General features: G+C 51.2%; 1 protein-coding gene across 1 annotated transcript in view; it reads right to left on the reverse strand.

The window, feature by feature from the left end:
* Celsr1 (cadherin EGF LAG seven-pass G-type receptor 1) overlaps positions 1-19,996 on the reverse strand; it is an 86,233-nt gene that overhangs the window by 2,601 nt on the left and 63,636 nt on the right. Inside the window, exons 21-29 of the mRNA XM_032890853.1 lie at positions 18,078-18,282; positions 17,148-17,315; positions 14,630-14,756; positions 12,278-12,478; positions 4,089-4,263; positions 2,441-2,553; positions 1,971-2,050; positions 776-902; positions 136-261 (exon numbers count right to left, since the gene is read on the reverse strand). Coding sequence (XP_032746744.1) covers positions 136-261; positions 776-902; positions 1,971-2,050; positions 2,441-2,553; positions 4,089-4,263; positions 12,278-12,478; positions 14,630-14,756; positions 17,148-17,315; positions 18,078-18,282 — 1,322 coding nt within the window. The remainder of the gene's footprint in view (positions 1-135; positions 262-775; positions 903-1,970; positions 2,051-2,440; positions 2,554-4,088; positions 4,264-12,277; positions 12,479-14,629; positions 14,757-17,147; positions 17,316-18,077; positions 18,283-19,996) is intronic.

Consider the following 19,996-nt stretch of genomic DNA (forward strand, 5'->3'; position numbering starts at 1 on the left):
GGTGTGTGGTGTGTGGTGTGTGGTGTGTGGTGCGTGCTAAGGTACAAAGCCCATGAGACATAGTTAGTTGGTCCTTACAGCTCCCAACCCTGCCAGTCTCTGGCCTGGACTGGAGGGGTCTCCAGCACCCCCTACCGTTAGCAGAGTGGCCCTTGTGGTAGCTGAGTCATCCAGGTGCAGCTTCTTCCCGGCCAGCACTGCCCTCAGGTGCTTCCTCACCTCTCTGTGGGTCACACAGTGGAACAGGAGGACAAAGATGCCCTGGAGGGAGATGGGTTTCAGGTCAGTGTGACGCTCAGGGTCCTGATGCAGCTACACCAGGGTCCTGGCTGTCCACTGAGGAAAGCATAACTTAGAGCAGTCTGGCTGACACAAAAGATGCTCCAAGGCTCACCGCAGGCCTCCTCTCCAGGGAGGGCTACTGCTTTCTTCACAGCAGAGCCATAACTGAGACACCTGGACAAGACAGCAGTCCACAGCCTTATGGGCCATCAGGAGGTCCCCAACATTATGCCATAAACTTACTAGGCAGCACTTGGTGTGAAAAGGTACTCCTTCTCCAGAACACCGACGGGCTTTGGGCCGCCCTACAGTGGTGAAGCAGGGACCAAGCTTTGTCCTGAAAGACTCAGAGCCCAGGAGCAGGGCTGGGGCATGTGGAGAACAGAGGCTTCCTCCTCTCAGTGTGCAAGTACTGAGGCTTTCCTACCACCCATCGCCTTCTCCCTGCAGCTGCCCCAGGGCAGAGGTCACAGGCGACTCTGCTGGCACCTACCTGCAAGCAGCTGAAGGCCGCAAAGAGGTAGTGAAAGATCAGAGTGTCACTGTTTACCGCCAGTAGTCCCAGCAGCCAGGTGGCGGTGACAAGCAGCAGCAGGAGGAAGGCAGTCCTCAGCATGGAGCTGTGGAAGGTTCAAACAGTCGCCATGTGTGTCTCTGTCCCGCCACCCACCCATACACCCACCCCAAGCCTAGCTCCCACCAGAGACTAGGCAGGCAGGGGTCATGCTGGTAGAAATGTAGCTGTAAGAAGGCAAATTCAATTAAAACGAAAGCATGAGCCTCCACCACAATGGGGCACTGCTTGCATTATGCCTAATGGCGACTTGGTGCTGCTGATGGCGACATATGCTGATGTTGTCTCTGCTGTGTGAGGCCATGCTAGCTACTGTGAAATGTGAAAACGCAGAGCAGAGTGGCTAAGGCCAGGAGGAGGCAGACAGAGTCAACTACCATGTGACTCAGGCAAGTACCTCCCCCCCATTCTGCCTCAGTCATCCCATTAGTTAAAGCGGATGACAAGGGCATATCCCCTCCACAGGGTGGTGGGCGAGCTTTGAGGCCGTGTGACATACGGTCAGAGTGGGACCTGGAGATAAAGCGGACTTGGACAAGAAGCTGCAGCCTCTGTACCTGGACTCTGCCTCCTCCGACCCTGTGTGCTTTTGGGGGGCTGGCACCTTCCAGTGTCCCTTAGGGTCACCCTCTTCTCACCTCGTGTCTTGGATACCATGCTAATTCTATGGGGTATGATGGGTCCCCTCCCTCATCTACTAAACCGTTGCAAGCTCTGTCCTAAGCCACGCCCATCTACCTGGACATGTCACCCATCACTAAACATGTATGTGATTCTGAATTCAGGACCCTCCCCTTCCCATGTTCCCTGTCTTCCTATAGCCCAGACTATCTCAGGGCCTGAACCCATTGTCAGCCCCTCCCTGCTTCCCTAGTCATTATCACATCTCACACATCCATGCCATCTGTAACCCTGGAGAGGTCTGGTGCTTGCCCTACCCCTCCCCCCCTGACTTCCTGGTGGGTATGTGATTAACAGCCCAGCCAGCTGGGGTATGGGCACTTTCATGGGACCCTGCCCCTACATGTCCTCTCTCTAGGAGTTCTCAGGGCCCAACTGAAGGACTTGGTGGGTTGGCTTAGTGATACGTCCCACCCACTCAGCCCCAACTTACACAACCCCCTTTCTTTCATAATAATGGTGCTTTCTTTGGCAGGAAACCTTTGCAGACAGGACAAAGATGACCGTGTTGATCTAGGAAACAAGAGTAGCAGTTTTAGGGTAGTGGACCTTTGTACTGTCTCGAGGATGATCCTCCCCAGCCAAACATATATCTTCATCTATGTCTGGGGGTGGTGGGGTCTGGGGGGAGAGCAAGAGGCCTTGGCCCCCAGGTGAGTTAAGCCAGGCCATGCTGTGGTCAGGCCTTAGCCTACTTCTCTAGGCTGCCTACGCATGGAGGTCTTTCTGCTGGGCAGGATGAGCCCTGGAAGCTGGGGGTTTGAAGATAGGGTCCCAGAGCAGCCTGGAAACTCTGATGACTGTCACTACAAGGCATGTCCTTCTTGCAACCCAGTCACTATTGATCCTGGAGCCCCTGGGCTCCTGTGTCCTAAATGGCATATCTGGGGGCTCAACACTCACAATTACAACTGTTCCGACAGGCCCAGCAAAGCTCCAGATTAGGGTATCCTGAAGGGACAGCCAGCAGAAGTCAGGGTTTCCATAGCCCTGAGGGTCCAAGCCAACAGCTAGTCCTGTGCATAATGGAGAAACAGAAGAGTGAAGGTCACAGACCTGGGTGGTCCCCACTTTCCCCGGGAGGAGACCCCCAAAATACACTCAAAGATCTGAGAAGCCAGAAAGCAATGTATCCAGACTCCTTAAACTAAGTAAGGGGCTGGCTACTTCCTGAGACCCAGGAGGCAGCCGTTGCCTGTAATAACTTCATCTGCCTGAGGACCTTGAACATAATCTTTATATTCTTTAGAGAGATGTTTTAAAAAATATAAATAAGCTTTGAAGAGTAGTTAGACCTCTGAAGTGTCTAGATCTAGGCAGCCATGCCCTCAGGAGGCAATAGCATTTCCCACTCAGAAATCAACTGAGGCAGCAGGGGAGGCCTCCCATTGACAGACACCTCAAGATGGCTTCTACACTAAGGAACGAATAATTTTCTAGGTATTCTCACAATGACACCTGACCTGCAAAGAGATAACACCTCTGACAAGCAACAAGAGGCGGCTGCCACCCTCCCTCTGCCACCTGTCACCCAGCCTTCATATCTCTGAACAACACTCAGGGTGGCCCCTTGGAGTAGGGAAGAGTTACATCAGAACTCCAGGGGCCTTGGGAGACTTTGTCCAGAACCCTGGCATGGAGCCCCTGGTGGGACTCATGCCCTCCTGTTGAGAACAGAAGTGTGGATCTTCCTCAACAGGAGGCAAATGTTGGTTTTCTATGGTTATTGAAAAGTGTAAGGTGGTGGTGGCACACGTCTTTAATCCCAGCACTGGGAGGCAGAGGCAGGTGGATCTCTGAGTTCAAGGCCGACCTGGTCTACAGAGTGAGTTCCAGGATAGCTAAGGCTGTTAAAGAGAAAACCCTGACTAGAAAAAAAACAAAATAAAACCCACCACCAACTGTTTCTTATGGGGTTGGGGATTTAGCTCAGTGGTAGAGCGCTTGCCTAGCAAGCGCAAGGCCCTGGGTTCGGTCCCCAGCTCCGAAAAAAAAAGAAAAAAAAAAAAAAAGAACAAAAGAAAAGTGTAGGCCAGGCATGATGGCAAATGCTTCAATCCCAGCACTGGGAAGGCAGAAGCAGACAGATCTGAGGTCAAGGCCAGCCTGTTGTACAGAGCAAGTTCCATGACAGCCAGGACTACAGAGAGAAACCCTGTTTTCAAAACAAAAACAAAACAAAAAAAAACAAAAAAAAAAAAGACAAAGGAAGCTGGGAAGTGTGTGCACAGCAGCGCTCACTGGGATGACATCAGTTGTTATATTGATCACGCAGCCATCTGTGCCCTCACAAGCTCACCTTCCTATTGATCTATTCATTCCCCACCTCCTGCGATGGGAGTAGACCCTCTTCCAATTAGGCACCACACGAAGAACCCCAAGCCCTCTGGTCCTGCAGCTCACGCCTGACCAGAGAGATCGATCTCCCCGCTGGCCGACAGTAGCTGCGCTTCCACACACAGCTAAATGTAGAGGGCCACATTAGGAGAAAGGGGACAGGTGCCTCAGGGGAAATCTGCCACCCTGGCAGAGCTGTGCCGTGTGTCCTTACCTGTGACAATGGCGGGGATGCCCCAGCCCACCACATGGTAGAAACGCATGGGCCCCGTGTCGATGTTGCGCACTTCGGTCAGCATGCGGTAGACGTGCAAGTTCTCCACCAGGGTCCAGGCGAAGGTGCCCATGGAGACATAGTGCAGGAGGATGGCGACCACTGTGCAGAGAAACTGGGTGGAGAGGAACAGGTTCAGCATGCAGCCCAAGGCCCCGGGACTGCAGAAGGGGCAGGCTGAGAAGTGCCCTGTAAAACTGTGTCAGAGATCCATGCTGTCCATGGACATGGTGACCCCCTCCTCAGAAGCCAAATTGTCACAGGGCCAAAGAGCGACCAAGTCAGGGTGTTCTGTAATGGCAGGGTCTCTGGTGTCCTCAATGGGCAGTGCAGCTCCTCTCCTCCTGTACAACTCAGGAGTGGCTGAGTGTGACCTGGGGTTACTACCAAGGGTGGGTGTGATTCAGGAACGATGGACAAAGCCCTAGTCTTTTTGGTAATCTGATGATAATGTATTTTTGCAAGCATTGTTCTAATTTTTGGTATTTGTGGGTTTGTTTTTTGTTTTTGTTTTTAAATGTAGGTTTTGTTTTAAATGCTGCATATACATCTGCAGGCCAGAAGAGGGCGTCAGATCCCTTTACAGATGGTCGTGAGCCACCATGTGGTTGCTGGGAATTGAACTCAGGACCTCTGGAAGAGCAGCCAGTGCTCTTAACTGCTGAGCCATCTCTCCAGCCCCCACTTCGGGTTTTTATTTTAAAACACTATGGAGTGGTTTCTGCTCAGGCTGAAAGTTCCCGGGCTGAGACCTCAGCCTGTGTTCCCAGAAATGCCAGGCAGTAGGAGCAGCTGGGGGCTTTGGGGACACTTCTTCCAGGGGTCTCTATGTCCAGTAGGAATAATATCTTGATGTTTTCTGCCGATCCAAGATCACAGAAGAAGGAGACTTTTCTGTCTGCCTGCCTTTAGCGGGATAGGGCTATGTGTCAGGGCAAAGGCCATGTGTTACAAATGAGTATCTCCTTGAGTGGTGAGTCAGCAAGGAAGCCAGCTAGGCCTTCTAGGGTACAGAAGACCCAGCAGTATCAGGAACAAGATCATGGGGGAAATGACAAGGGACACTGAGATCCCAGAGTTCAGCCTAGGGGCCATTAGAATAGACCTCGTCTCAGGTCTTGTGTCTATACTTAGTTCAACAATAGGACTTGGAGATGTAGCCCAGGGTGGCTGCTCATGGGCTTTTTGGGAGACATGACCTAGACAGAGCTTCCAGGCTAGCCAGCTGGAAGATAACAGTAGGTTTCCCAACAAGAAGTTAAGCCAGGCAGGGTAGAAAATGACAGGGGAAAGAGAGGAAAGGGGAAAGGGAAGAAGGGAGAAAATCGACCCTATTCACATTGGCCACCTAGACAAGCTCAAGTCACACCCACAGCTTACCCACAACCCTAACCACAGCCACAACTGACCCCACCCACAACTAGGCGAAAGTCACCTCCAGGTTCCACCCTGGCCACAAGCACCATCTAACCATACAGCTCGCCCCATCCTCACCAAAGCCCGCCCTTGACTGGTACACCCATGCATGGGGCCCACACTGTCAGCTGCTGTCCTTTGCTCTGTCCTTGACCGTACGCCTAGCATCCTCTGGTCCTTCCCTGAGCAGAGCACTGCCCACAGATTCATAAGGTAGGAGGAGAGCCACAAACTCAACCTCATACTAGATGTGGCTGTGTTCAAATACCGGGTCACTGCACTCTGAGGAAGGGAACAGAGCACAGACTGGAGGGCACTGTGACAGAACCACCAGCAACCTCCAACGGTCGCACGCTCTCCAGAGAGGACACCCAGACAGCGCAAGGGACTTATGTGAACATGAACACTTGTCGCCTACCCTGCAAAGCTGAAGACAGAAACAGGGCTACAGCTGGGGCGTGCTCTCTGTGGCATCAGAATACCAGCTGTGAGGGGCAAGCCTGAACTGATTTGCCCACACCATGTGCCATTTCCATAGTGGGAGTGGGGCTGGTTCAGCTGGAGGAGGGTGGTGGGAAGGCTGACTAGCTAGCTGTTGCTTTAAATGACGCACAAATGAACTCTCAACAAAAAAACAAGAAACAAAACAAAAACACCACTTGAAAGGAGGCTAGAAATCAACCATAGGACCTGGCAGGACTGTGTGGACACGCTTCTACACTAAGCACACTCGCTTTTCCCGAACAGAACAAACACACACTAAATCATTTCGGCCTGTCGGGCTTCTGGGAGATAAACGGCCTCACCCAGAGATACGACTGTGAGTTTAGATAAAAGTCAGAAAAGCCAGGCACCACGCCAAGCCCCTGCCACTGCACAGTCCTCCTGGGGGTGCATTTATTCGCCTGCTCGGTGCTCCCTGGTGCCTGGAAAGCCCTCGTTCCGCAGGCGCTGGGTCAGAAGTGAACTTCGGCCTCTCCGAGAGCCACATGCCATGCTCAGCTGCAGGGGGCGGCCCGAAGCCGTCCACTGTACTGTCCTCTATCTTGAAAAGGCACACCTACAGGACCCCCGGAACTAGTCGCAGCTTACTGAGCGTTCACACGCGCCTCCTGCGTCCATGTCTGACAGAAGGATCCCGTATCAATGCCCGCTCTGTGAGGAATATCTGGCCTTGGGAAGTGGCAAGGAGGTTTGGTCCTGGTTCATCTGATCTGACCCTGTGCTCCTGTGACCCTACAGGAAATCTACCAGGTTTGTCAATGGGACTGGGCCAAGGATGGCCTGGGAAGCTATGCCTAGGAGGTAGCAAGGTCTGTCCTTTTTCCTGAGGGCTCTGGCTGCCCAGGAAGGCCTCTACACTGGCTGGAAAACTCTAGCTTTGCAACCTTCTTCCTGTTTCCATCCCCGATCAAGCCTCCAGCCTGGGCTCTGTGCTTTACGGCCTGGGTAGCCGTGTCCAGCTGCCACCTACACATCCCATTACCAGCAGCTGCACCTACCCTCCTCCACCCCCAGAGCCCTTAAACATCGCCCCAGCCCCTCCCCACCTCATGCCCTCGTCTCTGCTCTGTTCTCCAACCACCAGACCTGTGCTGGAGCACAGAGCTCTGGCTGGTTGCTGTAGCCCTTTGGGGCACGATACAACCTACACACAGGAGATGGTGCTTTGTCCAGTGGCCTGCCCTGTCCCCCAGGCTGCTGCTGGATTGTTTTACTGCCTGCTCCTGTGTCCTTCCTGGACACCCTCCACTGGATGGCAACAGGCAGTAGTCTTACACAGCCCCCTTCCCTGACCCAGCTCCCCACTAGCCGACAGGAAGAGGATGGGAGGCATTCCTCAATCATGGTCTTTGGTAGGTTGAACGCACAGTTGCCATTTTCACATTGAAGGCTCTCGATGCAGGGATGGCGAACATCTGGGATAAATAGGATCCCACCTGGGCTAGGCGTGTGTCCTTCCATCCCCCTTCACACTTCTCTAAACGGTACAGCCAGCCAATGTTTGCCTCATGTTGCCATGAAGCAAACCCAGCATGGTGGCGACATCTGCAGGAGGAAGTGCCATGTGCGGGCGCTACCTCATCTGACACGTCCTCTGGGTTGGTATCCACGGGGCCCAAGACAAGCACACAAGTGGCTCAAGTAGCAATAACCACCACTGGGAGACCTGGGTGAGGCTGAGGGAATGGCTGACCACAGCAGCAGTGCTCGCTTCATAGGGCCCCACCCTGGACCAGACTCCGCTGCACGAGGCAATGGTGTCCAGTTCACTGCATGAACAAGTGAAGGTCGCTGACCTTATATCTCTCTAGGCTGTCGGTCACTTTAGCCACAGGCACAAGTCCAGGGCAGGCAACACACTTAGAATTGGGGGTGGGTGGGGTGACGGCCCTCACTTCTGGTGGTTAAACATCTACACAGCAGAAGCCTCCTTGGCGTCCACAGGAAGGTGGCACCAAGGGCCAAGCACCTATTCCAACTCGACCACCTCCGCCTGCATGGCCCTGCAGGGGAACCCCATTTGTCCAGATCATCTTTCCTTTCACATCCACCCCTCAGCTCCAGGGGGTGAATGGGTGGACCCCGTAAGTGAGCTTCTGGCAGAGTCCTCACTGAACTCTCCAAACTCTTTAACAAGTGGGCTGGACTTTACGTATTTTTGAGATTCTCCCTTGTAAATATGGAAATATGAAATAAAACGCAGTTGGTTATAGCTGGGGCCACCTGAAGTCACAACCCCATTGCGTTCCACGATTTTGCTGTGATCAAGGACCTTGCCCCAGCAGCAGCAGCATGGACCTGTTTCTGCCTCCTCAGGGATGAGCCCTTTTATCCGGACACATTATCGCTGGACACCAGTCTGTCCTTCCTGGAGTCCCTCTCAACCTGGAGGACACACACCGCCATCACCAATGGATTCTGAAAGCTGCCCATCCTCACTCCAGGCGGCTCAGTCAGTGAGAGCCAGCTCTTCCAGGGACGCCCCAACCCTTCCACTCCTGTGCCCCTTACGTCAGGTATCGGGGCCAGTTTGCAGGAGTACAGCTGCCTTTGCACGCGAGCTGCCGAGCTCCCTGAATTATCCACAGGATTTTATCTGTATGTTGTTTCAGAATTTCCTGTGGAACCTGACATGCCAATCATGTCGTCTGATATTGATTCTTTCTCCCCGTGTTCCTGTTGAGGCCCCACCTCCCACACCATAGTGAACAAAAGACCACAGTAAAGTAGGTTCCTGCCGTTAGGAATCACAGCTAAAACTGTTCCCTCCGCTACTGTGCTAATGTATCCGTGGGGGGGGGGGCTTCTTGTCTTAGGTTAAGAAATTCCCTTTCCTAGTTTGTTCAAAGGGGGTTTTCTCCTGCCCTTCTTCTTCTTTTTCTTTTCTTTTCTTTTTTTAAAGATTTATTTATTCATTATGAACACAGCATTCTGCCTGACTGTATGCCCACAGGCCAGAAGAGGGCACCAGGTCTCATTACAGATGGTTGTGAGCCACCATGTGGTTGCTGGGAATTGAACCGAGAACCTCTGAAAGAACAGTCAGTCAGTCTCTTAACCGCTGAGCCATCTCTCCAGCCTCGCCCCTCTTCTTTCTAGTCATGAATGGGTGTAAAAATTATCAATTGTTTTCTGCATTAAGGAAAATATTTTCAGTTGAGCAGAGGTAGCACACACCTTTAATCGCAGCACTGGGGAGGCAGACACAGGTGGATCTCTGAGTTCGAGGCCAATCTGGTCTACTGGGCGAGTTCCAGGACAGCCAGAGCTGCACAGAGAAACCCTGACTCAAACCCCATCCCCTTCCCCCACAAATATTTTTAATGTAGTGCTAGGGATGTGGCTCAGTCATTAGACAGCCTCGTATCAGAGGCTACAGGTTCAGTCCCCAACACTGCCAACATCAGGGAGTTTCAGGCTTATAGGCCTGTAATCCTAAAACCCCACCCCAGAGGCAGAAGCCAGAGGATCTGGATTTCAAGCTCATGCTGGGCCTCAGCTGACACAAGGGCCATCTGCTGCTCCTGCCTCAGCCCAGCAGAAGGAACCTTGGTTTATTCCTCCCATGTGGTGATGAGAAAGACATTTACGGGTTTATATGGTGCTAAACCGCTTCCACAGCTGTCCTAAGAGAAACCCAGTCGCACCGTCATCTTCCTACGGATACTGATGCATTCGTTCCCAGTGCAGGTCTTCCTTATCTTAGAGGGGACCGCAGCCGTTCAGCCACGGTGCTACTACAGTGCTGCCCGGACTGTTTGAGCTACTATCTTGTCTCCAGTGTGTGTTTATTTGCATTTTCCCCCTACCTCGTTCTCATTAGAGATTTTCCCTTTGAATACCACCTTGTGGCAATTTATCTTCTTGCCCTTCCTTTCCACTAGGTTGATTTATTCTTCCCTTTCTAGACCTCCTTAAGGTCCCAGTGAAGTTCTTTTGCAAAGACCCTTAAGCTCACTGGATTTCAACCCTTTTCCTTAAAAAAAAAAAAAAAAAAAAAAAAGCAAAGCAGGTTGGAGAGCTGGCTCAGTGGTTAAGAGCACTGACTGCTCTTCCAGAGGTCCTGAGTTCAATTCCAGCAACCACATGGTAACCATCTGTAATGGGATCCGATGCTCTCTTCTGATGCCTGCACTATGTGTGCAGTACCCATAGAGGCCAGAAGAGGGCATCAGATCCCCAAGACTGGAGGCACAGAGGGTTGTGAGCCACCAGTGGGAACAGGAAAGGAAGATCAGCCAGTGCTCTAAATCCCTGAGCCAGCTTTTCAGCCCCCACTATCTTGTTTTATTCTAGCGTCAGCAATGTGATTTCAACTCGATGCTGTGTTGTTCCTATACCCTGCAATTATAAATTTTAATTACATGTATGTATTTAGAGTGTGTTTGTGTAGAACATGCATGCCACCGCAACACGTATGGGAGTCAAAGGATGGCTCATGGGAGTGTGGCTCTGTCCTTCCACTGTGTGGATCCAGAACTCAGGTGGCAAGCGCCAGCCACATGGTGGCTCACAGTCATCTGTAATGAGAGCTGATGCCCTCCTTCTGGTGTGTCTGAAGACGGCAACAGTGTACTCATATAAATAAATAAATCTTAAAAAAAAAAAAAAAAAAAAAAAAAAAAAAAAAAAAAAAGGGCTCCTAAACATGTTTCTCGAATTTGTGTCTTCTACAGGTATGTTTTGGGTTTGTTCCATTAGGTCCATAAGAACAGCAGCATCTACTGTCTTAGTGTGCGGACCCCTGTGCTTATGACACAACTGCCCTCTGTTCCCGGGGTAACCATTTATCTTCAGTCTCATAATCAGATTCTTGGGTTCCTCTGGGAAGCCACTGGCTGTCACATCTCATGACTCTTAATCTTTGTGCCCCTTACAAACGTCCCTTCTGTGGGTTATCTTTACTTCAGTGACAAGTTCCACCATTCACCTGCGTCAGAGACAACCTCGTGCCAAGTAGCTGTCCCTACACAGTCCTTGCAGACGAACACTGGGAGCTCACTGACCACAGATCCAGCTGTGTAGGCGCAGGTAAGGATTCTCACTTGCTTTGCATATGATCCACAGCATTTAGGTTCTATACGCTAACACCTCATGCTCCGGGGCCTCTCCGGTCTGAATGCTATTCTACCCTGGTGACCGCTAAGGCATGGAGTTCATGACCTCCATGAGCAGCCAGGGACCCTGTGAGGTTCTGCAACACCTCTTGGACTCATGCAGTTTTCTGGGATCCCACGCAACAGCCAACCAGGCTAGCCAACACAACAACCCTGCATTTAATCAGATCAGTTAGAGCTTCCCTGACAATCTCCCTCCACACCTCTTCTTCTTCCCTACCTGCCCTCTCAGCAAGTGCCTTTTTTTCTTTGGTCCCATACTCCCCCAAAACCATTTCCTTGCTCAATGTTCCTTCTTGAACAAAGCCCAGGGGTATGGGCATGGAGAAAACAGAGCGGTGGGGAACTTGTACACCACTCTCTGCTAAAGCTGCTATAGCTCAGAGGACTCTGGGATTTAGCACCTAACCACAGCACCTTGATTCTTAACCCTGTCAACTTGACACAAGTGAGAATCACCTGGGGAGACAGTCTCAGTGAGGGACTGTCAAGCTGAGGTAGGCCTGTGAGCATGTCTGTGTGGAGGGGTTATCTTGATTGTTAATAGATGGGAGAAGACCAAGCCCACAGTGGGTGGCATCATTCTCTAGGCAGGGGGCCTTGGACTATGTAAGAGTAGAGAAGATAGCTGAGGACTAGACCATGCATTTATTCTCTTTGCTCTTAGATGTGAAGTGACTAGTAGCAGCCCTGAGTTCCCCACAATGGCCAACTGTGACTAGGAATCAGGAACCAAATAAACCCTGTCTTCCTTAGACTACTTTTGGTCAGGGTTCTTACAGCAAAACGGAATGGGACCAGCACCTATGAAACCACTAAGGCCTATGTCAAGAGGGTGAGACTGGCTGTGAACGTAGCCTTTGGAGGACCCTATGGATGCCCTTAGAGGGAGGTCCCCACAGGTCTCTCCAGAAATTTCCAGACACACATTCTGCCCTTACGAGACAAGATGGACTATTCCACTGCTCCAGGGTGACTGAGAGCACACCCAGGTCATAGCATGGGGTACACACCCAGGGTCACCCAGGGGATAGCATGTTCAAGTGGCAGCACTCAGGGTAGCCTGTGGCAGGCTAAGGGGAGTGGTCTCACCGGGTTCTCAGTCTGGTTGATCCCGACCAGGAAGATGAGCTGGGAGAAGAATAGAGCCGCAATGAGGTTCTTGTGGATGCTGTGCAGGTTGGAGCGCAGTGTCCGGACGAGGGAGAGCAGGATGAAGGACACCAGGAGGGCCACCAGAGACAAGGACAGGGCGGCATAGGTGATGATCTTCAGAGGCAGAACCTCCCCATGCTGCAGGTGGGTTGGTTAAAGAGATTAAGGAGCTGGTGTTGATGGACATTTGATCAGCACAGACAAAATACTATCAAGGATGTTAGATATAGAGGACTAGGAGGGGACCGGGTGAATAGTTAGGGATGATGAGCAAGGATGGATGAGTGGTGGTGACAGCTGCCTAACAAGGGGGATGTACCAGTATAACAAGCCCATGCGAGATACATATATATTTAGCCTGTGTGGCACATGCATTTAATTTCAGCACTCAAGAGGCATAGATTTCTGTGAGTTCAAGGCCAATCTGGTCTACATAATGACACCCTTCCTCAAAAATATATTTTTAACCCTTCCACATAAGTCCTGCTGTCAGGAATGGCTGAGACAGTTGTTCCAAATTCTGAGCTGGAGATCAGCCAAAAGAACTCAGTTAATACACCCCTCGCCTCCCTCTGACTCATCTGGTAGTCACAGCAGACTCTTTACAAGGAGACCTGGGTAATTTGTGACACAGCACCCCCCCCCTCCCGCTGACTTAATACATGGTAGGGGCTCGTCACCTATCCACGGTTGTATTATTTTATCTGGTCCTTCAATGGAAGCCATGAGGAGAGCAGGTATGGGGTAGGCACAGATGGGGAATGGCGTTGGCAGGGCCTGAACTCCCTCGGTGGCCTGACTGAAACCTCAGCTCTGGTAACCTGGAATCTAAGAGTCATTTTGGGGAGCAGAATCCCACCAGTAGCTGGAACGTCCTTCTTACTCTCAGTTTACAGCCTCCTGCAACCGAGGGTGACTGACGTTTCTTTAGACTGAGATAGACCACTCTGAGTCTCCAGGTATATGCTTGGTGTGACTCAGAGTCCTAGGCATTTTGGTGCAGGTTATCCAGTACCTTCCAGGAGGCAGTGACATAGAGCTATGAACCGTGGCTGCTCAGAGCCTACCCGAGGCATCAACCACACCACAGCGGGCAGCTCACATTCTCAAGCTGCTTGAGATACCAAAGATATCACACTCGCTGTCACTGGCTTCCTCTCCTCACACCTCTGTCCTTGGGGACAGTGTGTGACCTACGAGAACTTCACATAGAAATGAAGTAAATGCTCTAGCATGGCTGGGAGTCCTTGCCCTGAGGGGAGGTGACATCTAGAAACTTCTGCTATTGGGAGTTAGGTTTTTACCACTGTGTTGGTTGATTTTTTTTTTTTTTTTTTAATTTCAAGTTGACACAAACCTAGACAGATCTGGGGAAAGAACATCTTAATTCAGTAAATGCCCTTTAGGCAAGTCCGTGGGGGAATTTTTGTGATTAATAATTTATGTGTAAGGGCTGCTCAGCCCACAGTTGGCAGTACCACCCCTGGGCTGGTGATCCTGGGTTCTTTACACAGGCAGTCTGAGCAAGCCATGGGGAGCAAGCCAGTAAGCAGCACTCCTCCATGGCTTCCACATAAATTCCTGCCTCCAGGTTCCTGCCCTGCTTGAGATCCTGTCCTGACTTCCTATACTGATGGACTATGATGTGGAACTATAAGCCAAAATAAACCCTTTCCTTTCTCTAAACTCTTTTTTGCCTATGGTGTTTCATCACAGCAAAAGAAGCCCCGAGTTACTAACGCCACATTGCTAACAGCTTCATAACCTGGGCTCTTCGAAAAGTTTTATTTACGTGTTTGTTTAGACAGGGTCTCCCTTTGTGGCCCTGGCTGACCTTGAACTTGCAGCAATCCTTCTGCTTAGCCTCCCAGGTGCTGGGATTACAGGTCATGTCCAGTTCTAGCCTCCCCTTTAATAATATTACATTTACTGATGTATGTCTGTGTACGTGTGCATGTGCGCAAATGCATGGCACGGCGCATGTGTGGAGATCAGAGGGCACTTTACAGGCGTTGTCTCTCTCTTCTGTGGGTGGAACTCAAGTCAACAGGCACCTTTACCTACTGAGCCATTTCACTGGCCCTTAAAACCCCTTCAAGGTCTCCTCGTAGACCTCTCCAAACAGCTGCTAAAACAGCTTTCAATGGGCACATCTGGTTTGCTCAACGTACAAGGCAAATGAGAGCCTTGGGAGGGTGGGTTGGGGACTAGGCTTCCAGTTGCAACAGGGATTGATTGGTCCCAGGTTCACTAGGGGGGTTGGGGGGGGGCTAGCAGTAAAATGCCCACCTCACGTCTGGAAATGTCCATGAGCACCGCACAGCTGGCCGAATGGCTACACTGACATGTGACGTGGGTCCGGTTCCTCGACAGTAGTTCACAGCCCTTGGCTGACCATCCTCCAGTCCCGCCGATGCTGTGGAGAAGAGGAAGAGGGAGGGTGAGCCTGGTCCTTTTACCACTGTGATAGTCTGGAGGCTGCCTTCGCCCAGTCCCAGGGTCTCTGAGGCTGTCCTGACATCACTGAATCTAGTTGGGAAGAATGACCAAGTGCAAAGAACATCCACCCGCAGGTGTCCGGTCTCACAACCTTGCTGTCAGCCCCCAGCCTGAACCTTTCACCTTCTTCGTCATGGCCGCCGTCGCCAAGGACACAGCCCTCACAGCTACTTGGCACCAGGTAAAAGCTTTCCTCTTCTTTCACAGCTGGTCCAGGCTCTCAGGAGCGCCTCTGAAGTTCAAACGTTATGAACCAGATACAGAAAACTCCAAAAAGAGCCGGCCCCGTGGCCAGAGGCAGCAGCCAAGGCTGAAACAGCCACTTTGTTCACCAGCCATGCAGGGAGCCTCAATGGCCTCAGCAATAAACATCTCTCCATTGTCCGCTTTCATGTTCACATTGCACAATGCTTTATGGGAGCTGCCCGGAAGCCATGGTCCAATTACTGCTCCCGCTTCACTGACGGAAAGCCCCAAATAACACGTTGTTCTAGGGCCCTGCCCTCTTCAGCTCTGGGAAAGTCCTGTAATCCCTCTGATCCTCAGTTTACTCATCTGTAAAATGGGGTGTGATGGTTGACACGCTTGCCAGGAGTGCTCAGTTCTGGGGATAATGGTAGCAGCACAAAGCAGGGGGCAGATCACTAGAGGCACTGCTAATTGCCATGATTCAAACAAATAGCCGGGGACAGACAGCCGTGCCTGGCAGCCGTGGGGCCCACACACCAGACACCAACGCTCCCTTTCCCTTTCCCTTTTGTGAGCCAAAGATCTATTATGCCCCAGAGTCAATGAGCTTCCCTTATAAACTGGCGTTTGGAAAGTACAGAGACAGGGGAAGATGGATGTTCTTGCCCAAGCATGTGCCTGAGCACTCGGCAGAGACTTGTGTAGTGGCTCTCCTTACGATCCTGGGAAACGATGGCGTAGGGAATATCCCTTTGGTAGGAGCTTACAGATACACACATTTAAGCCCAGCTTTAGCCATGCAGAGAGCGCTTGGGCTCTGACATCCTGAATCCCAGGCTCCTCAAGATGAAGAAAAGCAGCGACAGCTTTCACTTTAGAGCACAGGCCAAGCCCTTCCTCATCCTCCCTGTGTCTATGTCAGGGCATCCCCAGTGGGACTAAAGGGCGAGACAAGGAAGTGAAGGCCCAGCACCCCCAGGACTCCTACAGCTAAAAAGACAAATGGAACTCTGGTTTTAGCCACAAGACCGGCCACCAGCCTTGAAACCCAGTGCCACACAGGCACAGGGAAACGGCATCTTACGTCTGTTTTTAAATCAACCACCTCCCTTCCTGGACTGCAGGTTACACACATCATGAACCTGGCCATTTTGCGAGTGTCTCTCATGGCTCCAGGAACAGGTCAAGCAAACCCTGTGCAAAGGGACAGACGCCTGGGACCAACACTGCTATGTCTCTGCATGGGCTCACACCCCTGAGTCCCACATCCCATAAGTGGTTTTGCCTGGCAGAGAAATGGGTACTTAACGCCATATTGCAGGGGTTCCTTAGGTGAGCAGCCCATCTCGGCTGTGGCCTTCTCGGGAAGCCTTGTGTGTCACGCCTGCTTCTGGATATTTTATGTGCACCTGTGTACTTGCTCTACGTATTCCTGCATGTGTATGTGTGTGGTCATATCTATATCATGTGTGCACACCTTTGTGGGTTTCTGTGGTGTATACACATGTGGGGAGCGGGTGTGGCGGCAGTCCCAAGATGGCGCCCAGGACTGCAGCTAAGTCTCATGACTAGCACCTGACTTCCTCACACACCTGAAACTAGCCACGTCCATTGGGAGAGCTGTACAGGCGCACCATGACGCAAGATCAGGCCATGTGATGTGGCCCTATGAACTGAGATTTCGCAGTCTGGACTGAGGAGGCGGAGTTGAGGGAGGATATAAGGGAGTGTGCTCGGTGGCTGAGGGGGGGAGAGAAGAAAAAAAAAGAGATTGCTGCTTGTATGCAAAAAGAAAGGTTCATGAATAAACTGCTTTGATGGAGACGGAAACGATATACACATGTGTAAGGTTTATATTTTCGGTGAGGATGTGGATAGTTCCTCAATGTGCACATGGCTTTGTGTATGCGCACGCATACTTGTGTGGACACACCAACACTCCTAGAGGCAAAAGGGAAAAAAGCCTTCTGTCTTGTTAAGCCTGGAAGGGTTGTAAGAGACCACAAAATGTAGCCTTCACTCTGACAACTGAGTCCTCTGACCTTGGCAAGCCCCCCCCCACACACACACAGGGCGCCCACAGAAGAGGTGGCTTACAGGCTCATGGGGACCCACTTACTCGAGGGAGTGGTTCCAGAATACACAGACAGGCTTGCTTCGTTCCTCAGTCTCCAACAGAGAGAACTCCACCAGGACAGGCCTTTGCAGAGAGCTGGGGAATGGGGTCCCCTCACTGTAGACCATAGCATTCACCACCGGGGTGTTGATGACAGGCCGGTTAGGCAATCTGGCAGAGAGAGAAGATCACAGGAATAAAACGTGATCAATTCACGGTCCAGGAGAGCACACAGTCAAACGAACGTCCGAGACACAGTCCACGGACACAGATCACCGCACTGCCCTTAGGGGCGTCTGGGCTGCAGTGCTGGTATTCTCAGTGCAGGGAGAGTTGGCACCTCCAGGGGAAGGGGGCTTTAGAAACATTAGCTAGTGTGTCCCTGTAAAGATATCAGAGCCATCACACAGCATGGACACTGGGAATAGCAGCATGGCCACATACGGAATTTGATGAAGTGACCAGAGCCTGGAACCCAATCACCCAACTTATGCTGGGAAAACAAGGCCTAGACAACAAGAAAGCACCCAGAAGCTACAGTAGCTGAGAGGCATGACCTATGGCAGCCTTCTGGTTCAGAAGCAATGGATACTGTTCACCACAGTTGGGACTGGGTCAGTAGAGCACAGATGCACCAATATGTCATCATCCATGACAGCCTCTGGGTGTGGCACGGAGGACAGAATGAAGCCCACGGAGGCACAAGGTGTTGCAAACATTGGGAACACGTGGGCATAATTGTGAGAGTGAAGCAAGGCAAAGGGCACAACCGTCTCAGGGCACAGCACCATGGCGACAGAGCCTCTCCCTGGCAGTCATGCAGGCCACAGTCATGGCAGAATGTGACTGTGGGTCTTCAGGACTTTGACTTGTGGAGAACTCATGGTGCTGGGGGAATGGGTCCCCTTCAAGGCCCTTGCACCCAGGACTCACCGGAGGCTGCGGTGGTCGGGGTCATAGTGTTCAGGCAGCAGCTGACCCAGGGTCCGGTAAATGACAACCAGAGCAACAGCAAACTGGCCGGGCTCATCGGGGTGTCTCCTCTGTCTGCTGAATGATGTTTCCCTCTCAGTCCTGGGCTCTGGTTGTGCTGTGAGGGGGGCAGTCCTCCGGCTGGTCAGCCTCACCATGGGGCCTTCTGCAATTGGAGAATAGTGTGTGAGGACTCAGAATAGGTACCTGGGCCACAGCTGTTTCTGCATTCTGAAAGTTGGCAGATGGAACCCACATGGGGTCACCTCAGAAGCCATACCTTAGCAGCCCATGGCCCAGCCCAAAGCCCAAATCTACTTTTGGGTATGTGTTAAAAAGACATGTTATACATTTGAAGACATGTCCACAGACTGTTCAAATTCATAGACAGAAAGTAGCACAGTGGCCACTGCAGTCAGAGTTGTTAGTGACCGCTGGCTAGTTTCAGATCAACAAGAGGAAGGGCTGGAGAGGGTAGGAAGGCAGCAAAATGCCACAGGACAGGGTAATCAGAGTGGCAAAGGTGTCATGTGACAGACAGGTGGCAGGAGTCTTCTTGCCGCCTCTCCCTATCCTCTCTGGAGCCACTCAGAGCAGTGCTGGGAGCTGCCAGGGGAGAGTGGGGCCTTCTGCACACATGGGCCCTGTGCCTGGGCTTTCTTACTCCAGGCTAAATGGGGACATGTTTTCAACTGTACATGACAGAGACCATGTATATACCCTACACAGTAAATATTTGGGGTGCCCAAGCCTACAGCGTCTTCCTACTCATAGAACAGCCATGATGCTGGAGACCCTGGTGTGGGTCTGACTGTCCCACCTCCTGGGGTTTGTCGGGAAGAGGACAGGGTGAGAGATGTGGTCATGTTCCCTGGATCAAGATGTGTTAGGGATGGGCCTACTTCCTGGCTCTTAACAGCCAACTATCAGACAATATGCTGCCTGACACTTGGGGAGCGTGGTCCTGTGTGGCCGACCCATGTCCGAGCAGCTTTTAGATCCGGCACAATGAATACAATGCCACCTGCAGGGTCTATGGGGCACTGGGGAGTGGACAGTTTGGGATTCTTCCCACGTGAGTGCCCCATGCCAAACAGGGTTTCCCTGAGCCATGTCTCAGAAGCAGATAGGTGACAGTGTCACAGAAACAGAGTCTTCTTCTAGGTAACAGCGCTAAGGGAGAGACACGTGTACACACACTTAAGGATAATATAGCTGTGCACAGTGTGGGCAGTATACATAGCTGTATGTGCATGCACAGAATGTTCACATGCATATAAACACACACATGGAATATATGTGCACACAGGACATAAACACACATGCATATAGAATACACACACACACGCGTATAATATATATGTGCACACCAGGAATATAAACATCTATATATACATACCTTGAATATGTACATGTATACATATATACATATTTGTGTATGTATATGCACATGCTAAATACACACATATATATGTACACTAATATATACACATATACCCACATACTGAATGCACACAAATACATAATATATATACAAAACATCTGAACATATACATATATGAACACTAATATATGTGGACATACACAAACTGAATATATGCACATATACATACTGAATATATATGCAACATATATACCCACAGACCACCACATAAATGCACCTCAGGAACATACACACCCATGTATACGTTGAATACATGCACACTTGCATGCAAGGAACAATCATAGCCAATAATGCTCTTAAGCTCACACACAACCACAATTACTTCCGTGGTCAGCTGTGAGCAAACATGTAACCACATGTAACCACATGTGACCTCAAGTAACCTCAAGTAACCACATGTATGTGGAAGCCGCAACTGAACAGTTTGAAGATGGGG

Source organism: Rattus rattus, chromosome 1, assembly GCF_011064425.1.
Source record: "Rattus rattus isolate New Zealand chromosome 1, Rrattus_CSIRO_v1, whole genome shotgun sequence".
Classification (NCBI taxonomy): domain Eukaryota; kingdom Metazoa; phylum Chordata; class Mammalia; order Rodentia; family Muridae; genus Rattus; species Rattus rattus.